Raw genomic sequence first — 18,652 nt, forward strand, 5'->3', positions numbered from 1 at the left:
CATGTAGCACTAATTTCTAAAACTTGTAATGCTCAAGTAACGTGTCAAAGGAAACCATGTTTAAGATTGAAATGCTACTAAACACAATTTTCGTATACCACTTGGCATATACAGCAGTAGGTATAAAGAAATTAATTCAACTGCATTTTTCTTTCAATACTAAAGGAAAAAAATTAATTTGATTTAGGAAAACGGGGAGAAAAGTCTCCAAAGGGGCTTTTATCAGCATTTTGCTAATTGTTTTTGGCAGTTAAAGATGATACTATTTTTGTGGTCACTGTGCTGTTGTGACAAATTTAAAAGAGACGTATTCAATTAGGGAAAATAAAAAGAAGACCCTAAACAGAAATAATTCTGAACTGTCACCAGACATTAGCAAGATTTTATTTTGCCTTAACACAACAAAATATGAATGCCATAAAAAATCCTTGCACTTTGATGTACTCTTTACAATCATTCTTAACTGGGGGGGTTACTGGCATGGATTACTTTATCCTTCCACAATTACAGAGAACAATAGACTAGCAAAAATGAAAGAAATTTAAAGCTCAACTTCTAATTTAAATTGGCACATTTTCATCAATAGCTGATGATAAATTCAGCTAAATTAAAAAGATACTACACCCCTGCCTGCCCCCCAACAAATTCAATCTGTAGTCCAATCTTCAGAGATATTCACTGATTGGAGTGCTTAATTTTCCAAAATGTCAGTCCTATAGCATCCTGCATCTGATTTTTCAGAGGACCTTAGGCTCCCAGTTGCTTCAAAAGGCAAGTGGGACCTGAGCATCCAAAATTAGTGAAAGCCAAAGCTTTCAGGAGTTTTCCCCAAGGCAGGACCTATAACCAGAGGCCAATGAAATCCTACAAGTTGCATGGGGATCTGAAATTTTTCAGCACCTCACAGGTGTGGACCTTGGGTTTAGAAGCCCACTGGAGCAACTGGCAGAACAACACTTAGGTCCATTTCTCAGACACTCATGCAAATGATTAAATGCATCATTCCTTTACACGCTGGTTTCACTTATCCATGCCTGAAATGAAGTAGATGACTGCATTCTGTTTAGGTATTCTAGCAGATGCCAAGGACACAGACTCTTGAACTATACATTTGGCAGGTAAGTAGTGGAGAAGCTTTGTAATTCTAATATTTTGCTTTACAACATTTATTGGTAAATGAAATCAACATTATAGTTTCTTAATTTAGAATTGCATCCAGTTTTTAAAAATACATTTAGCTCACCTTTAAAAGGAATGCTTTGATGTTTTCTAGAGAGGCAAGTACAAAAGTTATTTCAAAGGAGTAAGCGGAGCGGTTCCAGTCTTGACTCTGCAATCAGAGGTTGTTGTTTTTTGGGGGTTTTTTGGCCTTGTTGATTTTTAAAAAAGAAGCAAATTATTCCAAACCAGACAGACATTTAAGAACTTAAATTACACCTTATTCATTAGCGAATATATTCAAGTTAACTGAATTACATTAAAAATATAAAACATTGTTACCAACCATCAATGTTGAAAAATAATATAGGCTAAGAACAAGCCTGTGTACCACTTAATAATACATCGTGGGGGGGAGTCCAATAATAATACATCTTGGGGAATCCAATCTTTGCCACGTGAAACAGTAGAAGTCATCTGACAAGTGGTTGCCAGTGAAATGTACAAATGTCTGAAACTGCCATAAAAATATACATTGTTAATTAGCAATAAGTTGAGATTTCAAAAAAGTTCGGCTCTTGCAGATCTTAATAAATATTAGAGATTCTCAAAAATGTGGAAATAAAAATCCTTTGGTTAACATTATGCTTCACTGAGAAACTGTAAAAATAAAACAAAACCAGGAACTGTATGAATGATTTGATTTTTAAAACAAGAGCTGTGCTTCAGTGCAATATTAAGTCGCCATTTAACCTGTTGTAGAAAATTATTCCTGCACCACATTTAGCATGAGCAGTTTCCACAGCCTTTTACACTATTGATAATTTCTTCTTGTAGTTTCTTCCTTTCCTCCTCTTTGGACATATAGTTATTTTGCTTTTCCCATTTCTGGTTATTATTGCTAGTCTGTATTTTGCTGCTCTGTGTGTGCCACATTTCATAGTAGAGACTGCTGGGACTGGTGAGAAGATCAAAATGGTTACCACGTTCAGCAACTTTACCCTGTAAAATATAAAAAGTTAGAGATTAAATCCTACCAGATCTTTTGAGCATAAGGACAGCATGGCCCAGAGTCTTACAGTGTGGTTCTTGACAATCCCCATCTTTAATAAAGGGGTGAAACCCATGGAGACATGGGCTGTAATAAATGAGTAATGGCATTTGGTGACAGACTACCTGTAGGCCACACTTCATGTTAAACCAGGGCTGGGCAAAATATGGCCTACAGGCTGCATCCAGCCCGCCAGGCACTTTCATCTGCCCCGTAGGCACTCACCAACGAAATGTACCCTGCCCAGCCCTTCCGCTCATGAGGGTGGGAGCAAGGCACCCAAGTATACCCCCCCAACAAACCCTATTGCACCTCACTCCCACCCTTGTGGGCAGAAGAGCCTGGCCCAGCCAGCTGCAGCTTCCAGCCCAGGGGGACCTGCTTGGCTTGGCTTCCCTGGCATCCTGCTTGCTCAGGGGAGCAGGTAAGGAAGTGGCAAGGGCAGGGTGTAGCTGCAGCTGGGTTAGGGCAGGCAGTATGGGGCTGGCAGCAGCATAGAGCCCATGCCCAGGGAGTGGCAGGAGTGCAGAGCTTGGGTGGGCAGGGTGCGGGTGAGGGAGGGTGGGAGGGGTACCCCCCACACTTCCCCACATGGTGTGAACCCCTTGCTGACAGCGGCAGTAGGCAGGGGTGCTTGTGCCCCGTGCTGGCACCTGGCAACATGGGGCTCTGTCCACTGCTGCGCATGGGGGCAAGGAATGCTGCCTGCCCAGCCTGCTTTTATCATGGGGGCTCCGCACTGCACAGCGTGGCATGCCTGCAGCTCCCCCACACACGCAGCACCACGGAAAGCCTCGTCCTGGAACTGGCTGCCTTTGCTGCCCCCTGCTGTGCAGGTCCCAGGACTTTGTGGGGAAGCAGGGTGTGGCAGAATGCCACCTCCGTCTCTCCCCAAAAACTCTATGTGACAATTTGGTTAACATGGTCCCTGCAGAGGGCAGACATCCCTCTCTCAGGTAACACTGAGTTGTAACCTGAGCTGGATACATTCCTGAGGGAGGGGGGAAACCTGCTCCCTCTGCCTACCTGACTGACATCACATACCTGGGTGAGGGGCTTACACTCCCTATTATTCTAAGCTAATGCCAACCTGACTGGGAAGGGGCTAGAGACTCTACCAGTCTACCCGGCAACCAGTGATGCATTTCAAATTGGTTGGCTGGCAGCCAACAGGTGCTGGCCTCCACTGGACCAGGTAAATGAGGTCATAAGGTCTATATAAGTTAAGGACTGCCCAGGAGGAGGCGCAGTAGCCATGATGAAAACTCAGAGAAGAGCTAGACCATCTGAAACTTGCTCTCTCTGTTGAAACTCATGATCAATGAACTGCCTACCTCCAGAGGGAATCTCCACCTGCCTCTGGATAATACTTGTGAGTAAGATACCTGAGATCTCAGAGACGTGATCAAAAGCTACCCAGCCATGCCAGTTTGCTCTATGGGATTTCTGATATTGCTCAACCCTCTACCCTATTCCGAACCTACTCCTTGTAACCAATAAAGTTCTCCTTCATACCTAGCATGGGAGACTTATTGGGAGTGTGTCTAGATTATACCTTGGGGTCCCCTGGGTTTGGCTGACTAAAGGAGACCACTATTTGTTCTTCAGGCTTGCATTTCCCAGGGGGCACAGAGCCAGGATCACTCCAGACCCTGGGTGGTGGTAGTGTTACCCAGGCTAGCAGGTTTGCTCCAGGAAGGGGGCTGGCCAGATGTGAGGCGCCCCCAGGGAGGCACTTGGAGCCTGGAAGGTGGTCGGGTAGCGAGGTGGGTGGCTCAGCACAGGAGCACTCCCTACTGGCCCGCCACACAGGGCTCCCTCCAGTCCTGGCAGAGTGCTGGGACTTGTGCAGCAGGAGGCAGAGAAGGTAGTCTGCTCCAGCATGGGGCTTCCCCTGGTGCTGCATGAGTATCAGAGCTGCAGGCGTGCTGCGCGGAGCCCCCACAATAAAGGCAGGCTGGGCAGGCTGAATTCCTCGGCCCCATGTGCAGCACTGGACAGAGCCACACACATCCAGGTGGCACATGCGCCCCTGACCGCTGCTGCTGCCCGCAGCAGGAGGTTTGCGCCACGTGGGGGAGTGTGTGGGGGGCCACCGCACCCTCCTAACCTCTCACACCCATACTCTGCCCTCACAACTGCCCCACATATACACACCTGCCCAACATACCCTAGGCCCCCCGCCCCACACAGCCACACCCCCTCACAGCCCAAGGCTTTATTTTTGAGTTATTATGCAATCCCCTCTATATACAGTATGCAAACACAAATCATGACAAATATTTTGTGCAATAAAATCAAAATATGTTATAGTAGATATTTGACCTTTAGTATATGTGTTTTTTTCTGGTTCTAAGATGGCAACCCTTCCCTCCAAAAGGAGTATTTCCAGGGGGACAAGTGGAGGGACTTTTGGTGGCAAAGGTCAGGGGCTAGGGGTGGGACTTCCAGTCCCAATATGATGACCAGGGAGTGGGGGTGGGGGGTGAGGCAACAGTCAAGGGGCAGGGCTACCAATGTAGCCCTCAACAGCTCACCAAAACTCATTGAACGGCCCTCCAGCTGAAATAATTGCCTGCCCCTGTGTTAAACAGTTCTGGAGTGCTCTCTAGTTCTGAAAACTGAATTCCGACCAGGGTCTCAGTGAGACAAAACTTAAAACTTGTCTGCCTGCCAAGTTTAAAATACTACTAACATGCTATTTAGAATAGGTTAGTGCTACATATAACTGCTAGGTGTTGTTACTATTATTCCTGTAGAGTATAGCCCACATGGATGTGCCAGAATGAGTAAGTCATATATACTGGCTTAGCTTAAGTTGATTAGGAACAGTTTTAGGAACCTAAAAGCCACTCTTAAGCCCCAAATAAAAATAGCTACAGAGAGATCCATAGTTAAACCAGAATTAACATGATCAAGTTAAATTGGTGAACTCATGTGTTTAAAAGTCCCCAGTTCGTGATTGCACTTTCCAAAGCAGTATTAAGACCATACAGCATCTAGCTGCATCCTGTATTCAATGTGGGTTAGAAAACTGTCTTCTGAATCGTCTCTAAGAACTACAGACAACCAAACTACCTTTTTTTTTTTTTTTTTATAGAGAACTGTGTAAGAGACATATTTACACTAGCTTCAAAAGAAAAGGATATATTTGTTTTCTCTTGCTGTTCTTACAGGTCATTTTGGGAAAAGTTGGCATTTATATGCACAACTGCATAGATTTTGTATTAGTTCCAAACTCTGATCTACAGTTAAATTTACCTCCTTGTGACAGCTGCTGATGAACATGCTGGGAAACAAAATTGGGTCTTGTCACTTTTATTACTCCTCATGCTGGCAAAATGTTAACAAAGATGCACTTTGCCAACTTAACTATGGAATTTTGTAAAATTCCAAGTGATTAATTCACAGAGCTCACTCTGCTGGGCTCTGGAAACAAAACTGTTTCAAGGAACCTTTTCAGTCCTTGAAAACAATTCCATCATCTTCACCTAGCTTTGAAGCACTGACCTCAATATCATTAATAAGGGGCTTGTCCACTTACTGGTGCAAGAGTTATTTTGATTTTTAATACATAAGAAAAATCCTAAACCTGTGAAATAATACGTACATCACTAAGCAAAAGTAGCTGTATAGTTTCCCAGTCCCTCCACCATTCTTGATGCTTCTTTAACTGGCTCTCTTAATAGCCTGAAGGGTACAGCAGGGGTAAACAAGCAACTTTCACAGAGCAAGAAGTAACAAGGCTTCATGAACCAGCCAGCTGGCAGGGCAGGACGCAACTTATTGTCTGACTGAGCATATCATTGGGTGGAAAGCAACACATCTTATGAACCTGAGCTTCACAGCTGTTCTGCTGTTACTAAGTTACTGGTTTAATTTTGTGCATCTTTAAATTCAACAATTCAAAACACTGTGCTGTCCTGAACTGTATTTTCTATAGATTTATTATATATGTAAAACCCATACAGGATATTGTAATAAAGTACAATTATAAAAAAGGTCCCGACCATGAAATATATACTATTTAAATGTTTAACGAAAGCTGAAAATGGCAGGAAATTTAGGCTATTTAATTTTGTGTCTTTTGTTTCTTCCATGTGAAACTCAATGATATTCAGATACCATTGCTCTGAAAATTCCTTTAAGAAAGTCCTGCATCACCATTTGTTGTACCCACCCAAAATCTTGTCTGCTTTTCTTCTAGTTATAGTTCAGTCAAGATTTCTAGGATTATGAGCACAAGAGTAGCAATTAAAGAGAACTAATTACAGTGTTAAATCTAAGATCCATAACATGTAAGCTAAAGTAATTAATATTGATGAACTTACCAACCTTTTAAAAAAAAGAAAAAACTTAAAACTAATTTAACTCCGTTCCCAAGATTTAACAGAAAGAATGCCAACTTAGAACAGACAGCATGAGGTGATACCTAAACAGTGATATAAATCAATTAAATACTGAAAGGTCTTCCTTGGGAGGGAAGGGGAGAAATATAAGTAAGGATAATTACACTTTTCTAGAGCTACAGTAAAAAACGGTGCTCAGATTCCTAACATAATTAGATTGAATAATCATGCAACAATTTATTTGCAGACATGCCAAAGCATGCTGTCCTCTTTTCTATTGAGAGAGAAACAACGGATATTTGAAAAATGGCCACTCACTGGTAAAAATGAAGTATAATAAAGGTGTGCATATTGGAAATGCACACTGACAGAACTCCATAATAAATTAAGAAAAAACGTGCAACACCCTAAACCAGCGGTGCTCAACCTTTTGGCCCCACACACCACATGGGCAGTGCCAGGTCCATCCTGGGCTGGTGGGCTCAATTTGGCAAATGGGGTGGATACAGAGGGGCCCAACTCATCTGCAGAGATTTGTGGAGGGCTGTGGCCCAGTGCTGATCCAGCTGCATAGGGGGAATGAGGCATGGCTTTGGAACTTGGCAGCAGGGGAGAGGTGGCAGTGTTGCCATATTTACCCAAATAGAAGACAAGGTCCACCCCCGTTCCCCACCCCATCCCCCGCACTCAGCAAGAGGGAAAAAGCCCCACATTTTATACTTGCATACGAGAAAACCTTATTAAATATACTGGTGCCTGCACTCAGTAATGGAAACAAACTATGAAGATGATTAAATGCAGCCAACACCAAGTATGACTATAAAACACATGTCTCATACTGGACAAACATTCTGATGGGAACCTACCACAAAGAGATTAATTAGCACAGCCCATCTGGATAAGGCGCATGGTAGTGCACACTGAACACAGTGCCCCTCAGTGCTGACTTTTACAAATTATGGTGAGCCACTACACTGCATACATATTTACTTCCTCTTCACTCCCACAGCTGAGCTGTGACATTCTCTCCCATTTCTTCACCAGCCCTAAACATCTGGCAAAGATCACCAAACAAGGCCTCAAACAGTTTACGTAAAATCCCTCTGCTGCCCCCTTGCTCAGCCTGTTACGTATGATTAGTGTAGTCCCATGCTCTGGAGGTGGAGCTGGACCAGTTCACCCTGCACCTCATCTGCATATAAATTTTTGGAGGATCCCAGGACCTGTGACAAGAACACCTGGTTCCAGTCACGAGTGGGAGGCTAATTAGCTCATGGATCTTCTGTAGGAGGTATTTGGAGTACACATAAATGTGCTGAGCTATGGGGTCACCATGGCTTGAAATCCTGTGGACTCTGCTGGGGCCTAGCCCAGTGAACTATATGGCATAACAAAGGGGTTACCTGACCCTTTCCCAGATTTATTTTCCCTGCTATAGGAGCAGGAGGGGGACAAATTCAAGGCAAACTTCCAATAATTAGATCCTAAACCTGGAAAATTATAACAAATTTATTAATTTTCCATATACAGAACTGTATTCAGGGGTTGTCTTGTATTCAGAGCAATCTTACATTCAAGTAAATATGGAAATCACCACTACTCCTCCACTGCCAAATTTCCTGACTTGTGAGGAACTCTGTGGACCAGATGCTATAGCTCTGCAGGCTGCATTTGGCCTTCAGGTTGGAGGTTGAGCACCCCTGCCCTAAACCCAAGACCAGACCATTCCAGAAAACCTTGTAACCTATTTAAAAATACCTGTAATTAAACATCACACACACACGTGTATGCATATATATTTTGTCACTGATAAACTGTAGTTGTTGCAAAGGGAGCTATATCAGCATTTCTCAAATCGTGGGTTGCAACCCAAAATGGGTTGCAAGAATATACGAGAGTCATAAACAAACTTTAAAAATAGATTCTCCTTTAAAGGAGAAAAGTATGGGAAACCATGGGTTTTCCCTTGCAGGCTGGTAGAGTTCCAGCCTGCAAGGGGCTACTTGGAGCCCCCCCCATGCTCAACACACACCCGCCCCTGCCTCACACACTGGGAGCTGGGGGCAGAGTTAGGAGTGAAGGGTGCCGGCAGGGCCAGGGGGCTGCTTTCTACTTAAACTATTTACTGGGTTGGGACTGGTCATTGATCTTTACAAATAGGTTCTGGTACAAAATACATTGAGAACCAATGATCTATATAAAGGCAGAATTGTGCTAGATTTTAACACACACATACAAAATCACTAACAGACACAGACATATCAAAGTACAACTTCAGAGGATGATGATCTCACCTGATTCAGGACAATGATTTCATCTGCATCCACTACTGTTGACAATCTGTGGGCAATGAAAACAGATGTTCTGTGCTTCACTATGTCCCTCATGGCATTCAGAATGTTCTGTAAGATGAAAAGTGTCGATGTATGTGCACACACATATATTGTATCCATTTAAGAGGAACTAAAATCAGGTCATTTAACATGTCAAACAATGCAGAAGAAAGCATTCAGTAGTGCCAAAGCCCCCAAAAGAGAACTATGAAATTTATGGAAGATCACAGAGAGAGCCAAGAAATAAGACATGACTAATTCTTTACAATTCCAAGGGAAGCCAAGAGGGGTTCAATTCACAGAGAAGCAAGAGGATGAAGGAACTGAGGTGTTTGATTGTATTGAAAAAACACTTTTGTAATTTGGCTGAGCAAGAAACAGTGGTGCTAGCAGTGACAAAAAAGTGAGCATGTTTAACCGGCTCACAGGATAGTAAAGAAAAGCTAAGGCTTGGCAAATGGGAAACTAACATCCTCAAAATTAGAACAGCTCTGAAATAAATTTCATATCTACACCACACAACTACTTTTTCACTTTCCAGAACATATTCATCAAGCACAAATAGTGCTTTTTAGGAGGCTGGATGTTGACTGCACAACCTGGGATTTACATTTTGTCATCCTTAAAGAAAGCTCGCCTTTGTCAAAAAACACATTTTGACTATATGATACACATTTCTATAATGGACTCATTTTATTTGCTACCTTTAAAGTACAGCTGTTTTGGGCAAACTTGCAGCTTTGCTTGAAAACCATGTAATAAATATAGCAAAATGAGGAGGGAGAGAAAATAAAGCAGCACTCTCCAGAAGTATGTTATAAATAACTAAATCACTAGTCCAAAAAAAGAGTTTACTCCAGACAGGTGGATTGTTATTTTATTTATATGATACTCTGGTAAAGAGAAGTAGCCAGTATGCAACTGTAAAATACAAGCAATGTAGTGATCAGAGGTCAGTAAGTATGCCAAATACTATGCACAAGTAGAGACAATCTGCAAAAATGCACTTAGCTCTAGTTTTAGGTGAGGTTAGTTCATGAAATTACTCTTAGTGCTGAGATTTTTGTATTGAATGCAAAGATGTGGTTATGAAATCTGATGCAGTTGCTGTGGTAGTGTCATGACATCTGTGTCACAACATCCTGATGTTTCCCAGCCCTTCCCGTGAAATGAATATAAATTAATATGAGCACTGCAGGTTATACATACCTGACTTGCATCCCAGCAAGATGCTCCACAGCAAAACAAAAGGTTTTCTATTTTTCATTACATCAGTCATTTACCCGACTTATTTTTCATTAATGCTAAAGGCAACCAAATGCCTCCATATAAAGTGGACACTAGGGCTTTATAGTTCACAAGTACATAAGGCTATTACAAATGATGTAGGATTACTGCTGCAACAAGGTGTCACAGTGTAAAACAGGAAATCAATTCAGCTATAGGCCTGACATTCCTGACTCTCACTCAAGGTAGGCTGGGGAACAGCATCTCAGCCCTCAGCCTTCAGTTGGAGGAATTCACCACTCTACACTGACAACACCAGGAAGCAGCATTAGAGAAGAGTAGTCAGACAAAAGCTAAGTGATAAGAACTTTTCTAAGGAAGTTGAAGGGTGGCAAAAATAGATGCAATAATGGAAGTGAAAAGGCTTTAACGTTCTTGACCCTACTTTACCTCTTCTGTAATAGAATCTAAAGATGATGTTGCTTCATCATACAGTATGATAGGAGGATTCTTTAGCATTGCTCTTGCAATGGCAACTCGCTGCTTTTCTCCTCCTGAGCAAGAGAAAAAACAAGTTATTTTTGCTTTAATCACCAGTACATGATATCCTAACATGACACTGCCCCCCTCCTACACCAAAAGTTAGCTGCTGGAAAATAGGGGTGCCATCTTAAATGAGAGAAGAAAGAGAGCAAAGATCCTGCAGGAGCTAGATTGCCAGTCAAACTGGGTGGGCAGCCAGCAGAGTCTGCAGTCAGCTGAGAACAGATCCTGCAGGAGCAGAACTGCCTAGCCCAGGGGCGGGCAAAATATGGCCCAAGGGCCAGATCCACCCCACGAAGCCATTCTATCTGGCCCATAGAGTCCCTAAAATTAGAAAATTAATACTTATCTGCTCCTGGCTGCCTGCCAAAGATAGCAAGAGCCAAGGGCCAGAAGCCCCTGCCTAGCAGAGCCTTCTGGCCTGGAACCGCGGGGCTGTTCCAGCCTCCCTGCACCACAGCGAAATACAGATAAGAACGCGAAGAACGGGGGAAGGAGGAGGGAGGCAGGGGAGGACCGCAGGCAATTGCCCCAGTCCCTGGGGCCAGGCTGGCTCCTGCCGAGTCCTGTGGTCACAGCCATGCAGCTGGGAGCCACATGGTGCCAGAGCCCCGCCGCAGCAGCAGGCAGAAAAGTAGGGAAAACAGCAACAGCAAGGGGGTGGGAGCAAGCAGGTGCATGGTGTCCTGGGGCCAGCACCAGTGTGGCCCAGAGCGACGTGGCAGGCTGAGCTGTGCCAGCAGGGAGAGGGAGGAGACAGCTCAGTTCCACAGAACCTGTGACGGCTGAGACCCTGCACTCCTGCCACCCTGCTCTGGGGCCTGCTGGCGCTGGCCCCACACTTCCACTGAGCTCTTGCTGTGCTCCTGCGCACTCGCTCACAGCCACCCCTCCTCTCCCCCAGCCCATGGTACAGGTGGGGACCAGTATGCACAGCCCCAACCCTGCGTGCCCCACGCTTGCCCGTCTGGGCCGAGCAGCACTTTCATGGGACAGCATGGGGCAAAAGTGGCCCTTCCCACTCCTGCTGCTTCCTGGTGCAGCTGCCCAGAGCCCACACAGGGCTGCCCTGCATCTCCGCAGTGTCATTGCTGCTTCTGGGCTGCTCCACGGGGCAGTGGTGGCAATGCAGAACAGATGCAGGGCAGCCCCATGTGGGCTCCAAGTGGCTGCACCAGGAAGCACCGGCAGCAGGAGGGGGAGGGGCCACATGTGGTCTGTGCTGAGCAGCAGTTTCTCTCCCACGCCAGCTTTGCTGAGCCTGGGCCCCAGCACCAGCTTTGGGCTCGCCCATCCAGGCTGAGCAGCAGTGGCAGCAGCAGCTGGGCAGAAACTGTTGCTTGGTGCAGGGGAAAGCAGCCCCTCCCCCTTGTTGCTACTAGGCAGTTTTTGGTGCAGTCGCCCGGAGAGTGGCTGGGGTGTGGCTCCTCTGGATTGCCCAGAGCAGCAGCGGTGACAGTGCAGAGCCACTGCAGGGAGGCTCAGAAGTGGTGGTGAGGGAGCCGCAGGGCAGCCCAGCATGACACATGGTCTGGGCAGCTGCACCAAAAAACTACCCGGTGGCAGCAAGGGTGGTGGGTTGGGCCTGCTTTCCCTAATGCCGAGCAACAGTTTCTGCCCAGCTGCTGCTGCTCAGCCCAGATGGATGAGCCCAGAGCCAGCGTGGGGCGTGGCTGCGCACGCTGGTCCCCACTGCTACCACTGCATGCCCTGGACTGGTGGGACATGCCACAGCTGGGCGGTGTGGGGTGCAGGGTGGGCTAGGGCTGACCGGCTCAGGGGGGCACGTGCAGGGGGGCTCCCATACACAATCACCAACTCCACAAATACCATACCCACACGTTTCTCGGGGGAACCCTGTTCACTGCTATGTGCACACACCCCGCTACACATGTACACACACAATCCCCAGCCACCCTCTCCCTCCACACACACTACAAGCCCCCACAAACCCCACACCCACCCACCCACACCCCCCACACAATATACAAGGGTAAGACTGCATTTTGAGCTATTATGCAATCACTTCTACATATACAGCACAACCACACAAATCAGGACAAAAATATATATATTTTTAAATTAAATTAAAATATATTATGGGTGTTTGATCCTGTGTGCGTGTGTGTACACACAGACACACAATTCTTTTTTTCTCATTCCAAGATGGGAAACCCTCTTCCCAAAAGGAGCACTTCCAAGGGCATGGGGAAGGACTTCTGGTCCCATGATGGTGACCAGGGGTGGGACACTTTGCAAGAGTAGCCCCTCCCCTTGACGCCCTCAACACCTCACCAAAACTTGTTAAGTGGCCCTCAACCCAAAATAATTGCCTGCCTCTGGCCTAGCCAGTCTTCTCCTCACTGGCTGGTTGGACCCCCAGTAGACTTGCAAGGTACTGGTGGCTGAGCTGAACTACTTGCCCTTTCTTCTCTTCTCAAGCTAGGTGGGCAGACAGCACTGTGTGCCTCATCTGACAACTAGGGCATTCACATAAAAGCCACAGGTTTTTGCTCAACCGTAGCTGCCTGTGCTGTCCCTGAAAAAAATATCATACTTACCGACTTTCAAACACATGGTACATGTCTTATGGAGGGAGGTATGATATGCAAGAAAATACAGTGTTTATCTTAAAAGCAGACATATGCTTTTGCCTAGTGATTACATATTCTACACTGAAAAGGATCACAGCTGCATTACAGGATAGCTTCACCTGTGGGGCTCATCAAAATCCTGAAGTTCACAGAACAGTAAAGTTCATTTAATGCTGTGATTACACCTGGAATTTCTTCTGCTACCAGTAACTGCCTTACTGGACAGTGACACCAGAAGCATTATCTCAAGGTATGAGGAAAATTAGCTTTCATGTTACCTTAATCTCAAGTCAGTCGGGATTTCAATTCTCAACTCTGAATTGAAGTTGAAGAGGAAGTAGTAACCTTCTCAGACTATTTACCAGGGGCCAAGTTGTTCAAGTAAAATGAAATTATGCCCAGCATCACTTTAATTGGTCCTTTCTTTTTTTTTTAAATAACATCTTTTATTTAATCGATGGACCTAAAATGGTTTATAAAAAGAGCTAAGGACCCTCACTTATTTTATTTGCAAAGGATTTAGGGGGAAGGTCAGACAGATCAGGAACCATGCCAAAAACAGAAGCTATGCCTCCTGATGGCTAGTCCAATGCCCTATTAAGTGGATCATACTAGTTTCTGCTCTCGACTCCACACATACCCTCTAATATAACATTCCATGTCTGCTAGAGGTGCACTGATACCTTGGTCCGACATCGGATCGACACCGAGATAAAGAAAATCGACTATTGGAAATCAGCCTGATGTGGTCGATAACGTGGCTGATAAATGCCCCTTGCATGCATGCAGCTGCAGCGCAGCACATAGGCAGTGACAAGCATAGCCCGGCAGCTTGGAGAACTGCATGCAGCTGGTAAGTCTCTTGTGGGGAGGGTGGAGAGGGAGGGAGATGGAGAGGGAAGGGGTGTAGCAGTGAGGGAGGAAGTGGGGCTGGGGTAGGGCAGGGTATGAGACAGCTGCAGCTTGTCTGGGGGGAAGGGGGAGCGGCTCCTGCTGCTGTGCGCACGCTGGGAAGGCATGGGAGCAGGGGGGCATGTGGCCCTGGATCTGCGTGGGGTAGGGTGGGAGGGACTGGGACCGGGGCTGCACTCGGGGTGGGTGGTGGCAGTGCTGGGAGTGGGTTTGGGGAGGCTATGGCAAATTTTGGGGTGGCTGCAGTCCCATCCCCCCCTGTAACAATCTGTGTAGATACTGGAATGCAAATTCCTTGAAGCAGGGCCTCTGCCTTGTTTTATTCCTGTAAATGCAGGACAGCTACATCTCACACAGCCATCACTTCCATCTGGTTTCATCCCTGTCCCCTCTTCCATAAAACAATCCCCTACACCCCCCGACATTGTTTGTAGGCAATATATTTAAACTAGTTTATAGAATACAGTGAAGCTTGCACTGAACAGTACCTACAACAGATAACTTATTGCAACTGTTTTAAGAGTTTACTTTCAATGCAGTACAAAGTTTCTTAGATCAATTTCTCCCAAACTTTAGAAGCCAATTTAAAAACAAAAAACCAGAACTTTCTAGCCTTCTGAGTGATTTACAAGTTTCATGGTACAAGAAAATGGATAAGTTTCAAAATTGACAGTGCAAGCAATTCACATGTATTTGTCTTCATCAGTTGTACTCCAAACTTTACATAGATTCTCTTTAATACCATCAATATGCTTGGTGACATGCTACGCTTAGCAAAAAAGACGCTTTTTTTTTTTAAAAACCACTTAAAGAGAATAATCATCTCATTTCAGTGTGAGCTTTAAAAGTGACCCTGGTGAAGATGACCAACAAACAGAAATGTTACTATTGGCCCAAGATTCTGCTTTTACATCTTTTTTTTTAAATGTCTATCTAGGATTAAAAATATAACCGTCTGATAAACCCTGGGCTTGAAAAGCATGCAGTGATCATATAATGCATAGCCTTTCCTGAGGCAGGTGGCTTATTACAGGGCATACTGCAGCTTCAGATTTTCCTCTATGCACAATCCAGCAAAACTGTGTTTAATGACTACTTTTAATTGCTTTATTTTTACAAAATAAAAACATGCTCTATTACATATTTATATCAATACTTTAAAATGTATATTGTTAAAAGTAGGCCAAAACAACTCAATTTTAATTATTCACTTTCCATAAAAATGTTAATTTTCAAAATGTTTATTCTTCATTAATCATTTGATTCAGTGCTTACTTGAACTCTTAATTAATAAAGATTCCATTTTAATAAATACTTTCTTCTTGTACCTTTCATTTGGTATTAGGCTAGTAAGGGGAATCACCATCAAGAAGTTTCTTTAATTGTTCCTTCACATAATATTAGATTTATTAAACAAAGTAGTAATACTTTTCTGTACCTCTCTCACCTGTTCTCCTCCTCTTCAGAGAAGTACAGATAAAGTATTTCTACTTCTTAATGCACCTAATTTACCGACAGATTTCAGTGGAATAAGTTTTGTTCGTATTAAGCTTATACTTCCTAGCTACTCATAAAAACAGTTAAAACAAATCTGAGACTAAGCTGCTGACTTGCTATAAATGTACATACCAGACTATTACAATGTTTAGCATTGGACTACTTGAATAGAATTGCTTAATACAGTAAGTTGGCATTTTGCACCCAGATAAGAGAAGGAGAGCATCAGAGTAAGGACCCTGGACTTCAGAAAAGCAGATTTTGACTCCCTCAGGGAACTCATGGGCAGGATCTCCTAGGAGGCCAGTCTGAGGTGGGGGGAAGCGATCCTTGAGAGCTGGTTGTATTTTAAAGAAACCTTACTGAGGGTGCAGGAACAAATCAGCCCGATGCGCAGGAAGACTGGTAAGTATGGCAGAAGACCAGCTTGGCTTAGCAGGGAACTCTTCAGTGAGCTAAAACACAAAAATTAAGCTTACAAGAAATGGAAACTTAGACAAATGACTAGGGAAAAGTATAAGACCATTGCTGGGTCATGCAGGGATGAAACTGGGAAGGCCAAAGCGCAACTGGAGTTGCAGCTAGCAAGGGGTGTAAAGGGTAACAAGAAGGGTTTCTACAAGTATATCAGCAACAAAAGGAAAACCATGGAAAGTGTGGGTCCCTTACTGAATGAGGAACGCAACCTAGTGACAGATGATGTGGATGGCTGAAGTACTCCGTGCTTTTTTTACCTCAGTCTTCACAAGCAAGGTCAGCTCCTAGACTACTGCACCTGGCAGCACAGTTTGGCGAGTGGTAAAAAACACAGATTAGGGACTATTTAGGAAAGCTGGATGTGTACAAGTCCATCTGGCCAGACAGTGTACCCAAGGGTGTTGAGGAAGTTGGCTGATGTGATTGCAGAGTGGCTGGCCATCATCTCTGAAAACTCATGGTGATTGGGAGAGGTCCTGGACAGCTGGAAAATGGCAAATATAGTGCCCATCTTTAACAAAGGGAAGAAGGAGGATCCAGGGAACTACAGACCACTCAGCCTCACCTCAGTCCCTGGAAAAATCATGGAGCAGGTCCTCAAGGAATCCATTTGTAAGCACTTGGAGGAGATGGTGATTAGAAACGGTCAGCATGGATTCACCAAGGGCAAGTTATGCCTGACCAGCCTGACTGCCTTCTACGATAAGATGACTGGCTCTGTGAATGCAGAGAGAGCAGTGGACACGATATACCTTGACTTTAGCAAGACTTCTGATACAGTCTCTGACAACATTCTTGCAAGCAAGTTAAGGAAATAGGGATTGGATGAATGGATTGTCAGGTGGACAGAAAACTGACTGGATTGTCAGGCTCAAAGGGTAATAATTAATGGCTCAAGTCTAGTTGGCAGCCGGGATCAAGTGGCATGCACCAGGGGTCAGTCCTGGGGCCACTTTTGTTCAGTATCTTCATCAATGACGGGGTTGAGCGCACCTTCAGCAAGTTTACAGATGACACCAAGCTGGGGGACTAGTAGATACATTGGAGGGCAGGGCTAGGATTCAGAGACCTAGACAAATAGGAGGACTGAACCAAAATTGTCTCATGAGGTTCAACAATGACAAGTGCAAAGTCCTGCACTTGAGATGGAACAATCCCATGCACCGGTACAGGCTGGGGACCAATTGGCTGAGGAACAGCTCTGCAGAAAAGGAACTTGGGGCTACTGTAGGGACAATAAGCTGAATATGAACCAACAGTGTGCCCTTGTTGCAAAGAAGGCTAGTGGCATACTGGACTGCATTGGTAGTATTGCCACCAGGTCAAAGGAAGTGATTATTCCTCTCTATTCAGCACTGGTGAGGCCACATCTGCAGTACTGTGTCCAGTTTTGGACACTCCACTTCAAAAGGATGCAGACAAACTGGAGAGGGTCCAGCAGAGGTCAACAAAAATGGTTAGGGGGCTGGGGCATACGATGCATGAGAAGACGCTGAGGGAACTGGGCTTATTTAGTCTGTAGAAGAGACTGAGAGGGGACTTAATAAGAGTCTTCAACTATCTGAAGAGTGGTAATAAAGAGGATGGAACTAGATGACATAACAAGGAGCAGTGGTCTCAAGTTGCAGCAAGGGGAGTTTAGGTTAGATATTAAGAAAACCTCTCTCACCAGGAGGGTGGTAAAACACTGGAACAGGTTACCCAAAGATGTTGTGGAATCTCCATCCTTGGAGGTTTTTAAGACAGGGTTAGACAAAACCTTGGCTGGGATGATCTAACTGGGGATGGCCTTGCTTTGAGCAAGGGGTTGAACTAGACCTCCTGAGGTCCCTTGTAGCCCTATTTTTCTATAATTTTAAGACCCTGTTCATTATTTGCAGTTTAAAAAATTATTTGCTCCACCTCAACAAGTTTAAGGTTTAAAACATATGAGGGTACGAACCTATTTCCAATTAAAAGTTCTGCCACATTTGCCAGCCGGTAGACCAGCGTTTCTGGCAATCCATTGTTTTTATCCACCCCCAACCAGGTTTATTTTTAGTTCAGCAGTAGGGGGATCCAGCCATTCTTTTACTGAACCAAACTTTATGAACAATGATACCCAACACCCCACTTCTTCCAAAAGCTGGAAGAAAAAAAGCTTCTTCCAAAAGCTGGAAGATTGAAAAAAGCCTTCGATCTGGTGTCCCATGATCGCTTCTTGGAGAAACTGGCCAATTGTCGCCTTGGGTCCTCCACGATCTGCTGGCTGGAAAATTGGCTCCGGGGTCGGACCCAGAGGGTAGTAATTGATGGAAGTCACTCGTCGTGGTGTCCTGTGACCATTGGGGTCCCCCAAGGCTCTGTCCTTGGACCCATACTGTTCAACATCTTCATTAATGATGTGGACACTGGAGTCAGAAGCGGACTGGCCAAGTTCGCCGATGACACCAAAGTTTGGGGCAAAGCATCAACACCAGAAGACAGGCAGGCGATCCAGGCTGACCTGGACAGGCTCAGCAAGTGGGCGGA

The 18,652-nt window shown here is 44.9% G+C and overlaps 1 protein-coding gene across 1 annotated transcript in view; it reads right to left on the reverse strand.

Moving 5' to 3' along the window:
* Positions 1 to 370: 370 nt before the first annotated feature.
* The window catches only part of ABCB7 (ATP binding cassette subfamily B member 7), a 63,752-nt gene continuing 45,470 nt past the window's right edge, over positions 371 to 18,652 (reverse strand). The window contains exons 14-16 of the mRNA XM_006032701.3: positions 10,569 to 10,672; positions 8,853 to 8,960; positions 371 to 2,160 (exon numbers count right to left, since the gene is read on the reverse strand). Coding sequence (XP_006032763.1) covers positions 1,942 to 2,160; positions 8,853 to 8,960; positions 10,569 to 10,672 — 431 coding nt within the window. The 3' untranslated portion in view covers positions 371 to 1,941. The remainder of the gene's footprint in view (positions 2,161 to 8,852; positions 8,961 to 10,568; positions 10,673 to 18,652) is intronic.

This window comes from Alligator sinensis, unplaced genomic scaffold (assembly GCF_000455745.1).
Source record: "Alligator sinensis unplaced genomic scaffold, ASM45574v1 scaffold1196_1, whole genome shotgun sequence".
Lineage (NCBI taxonomy): Eukaryota > Metazoa > Chordata > Crocodylia > Alligatoridae > Alligator > Alligator sinensis.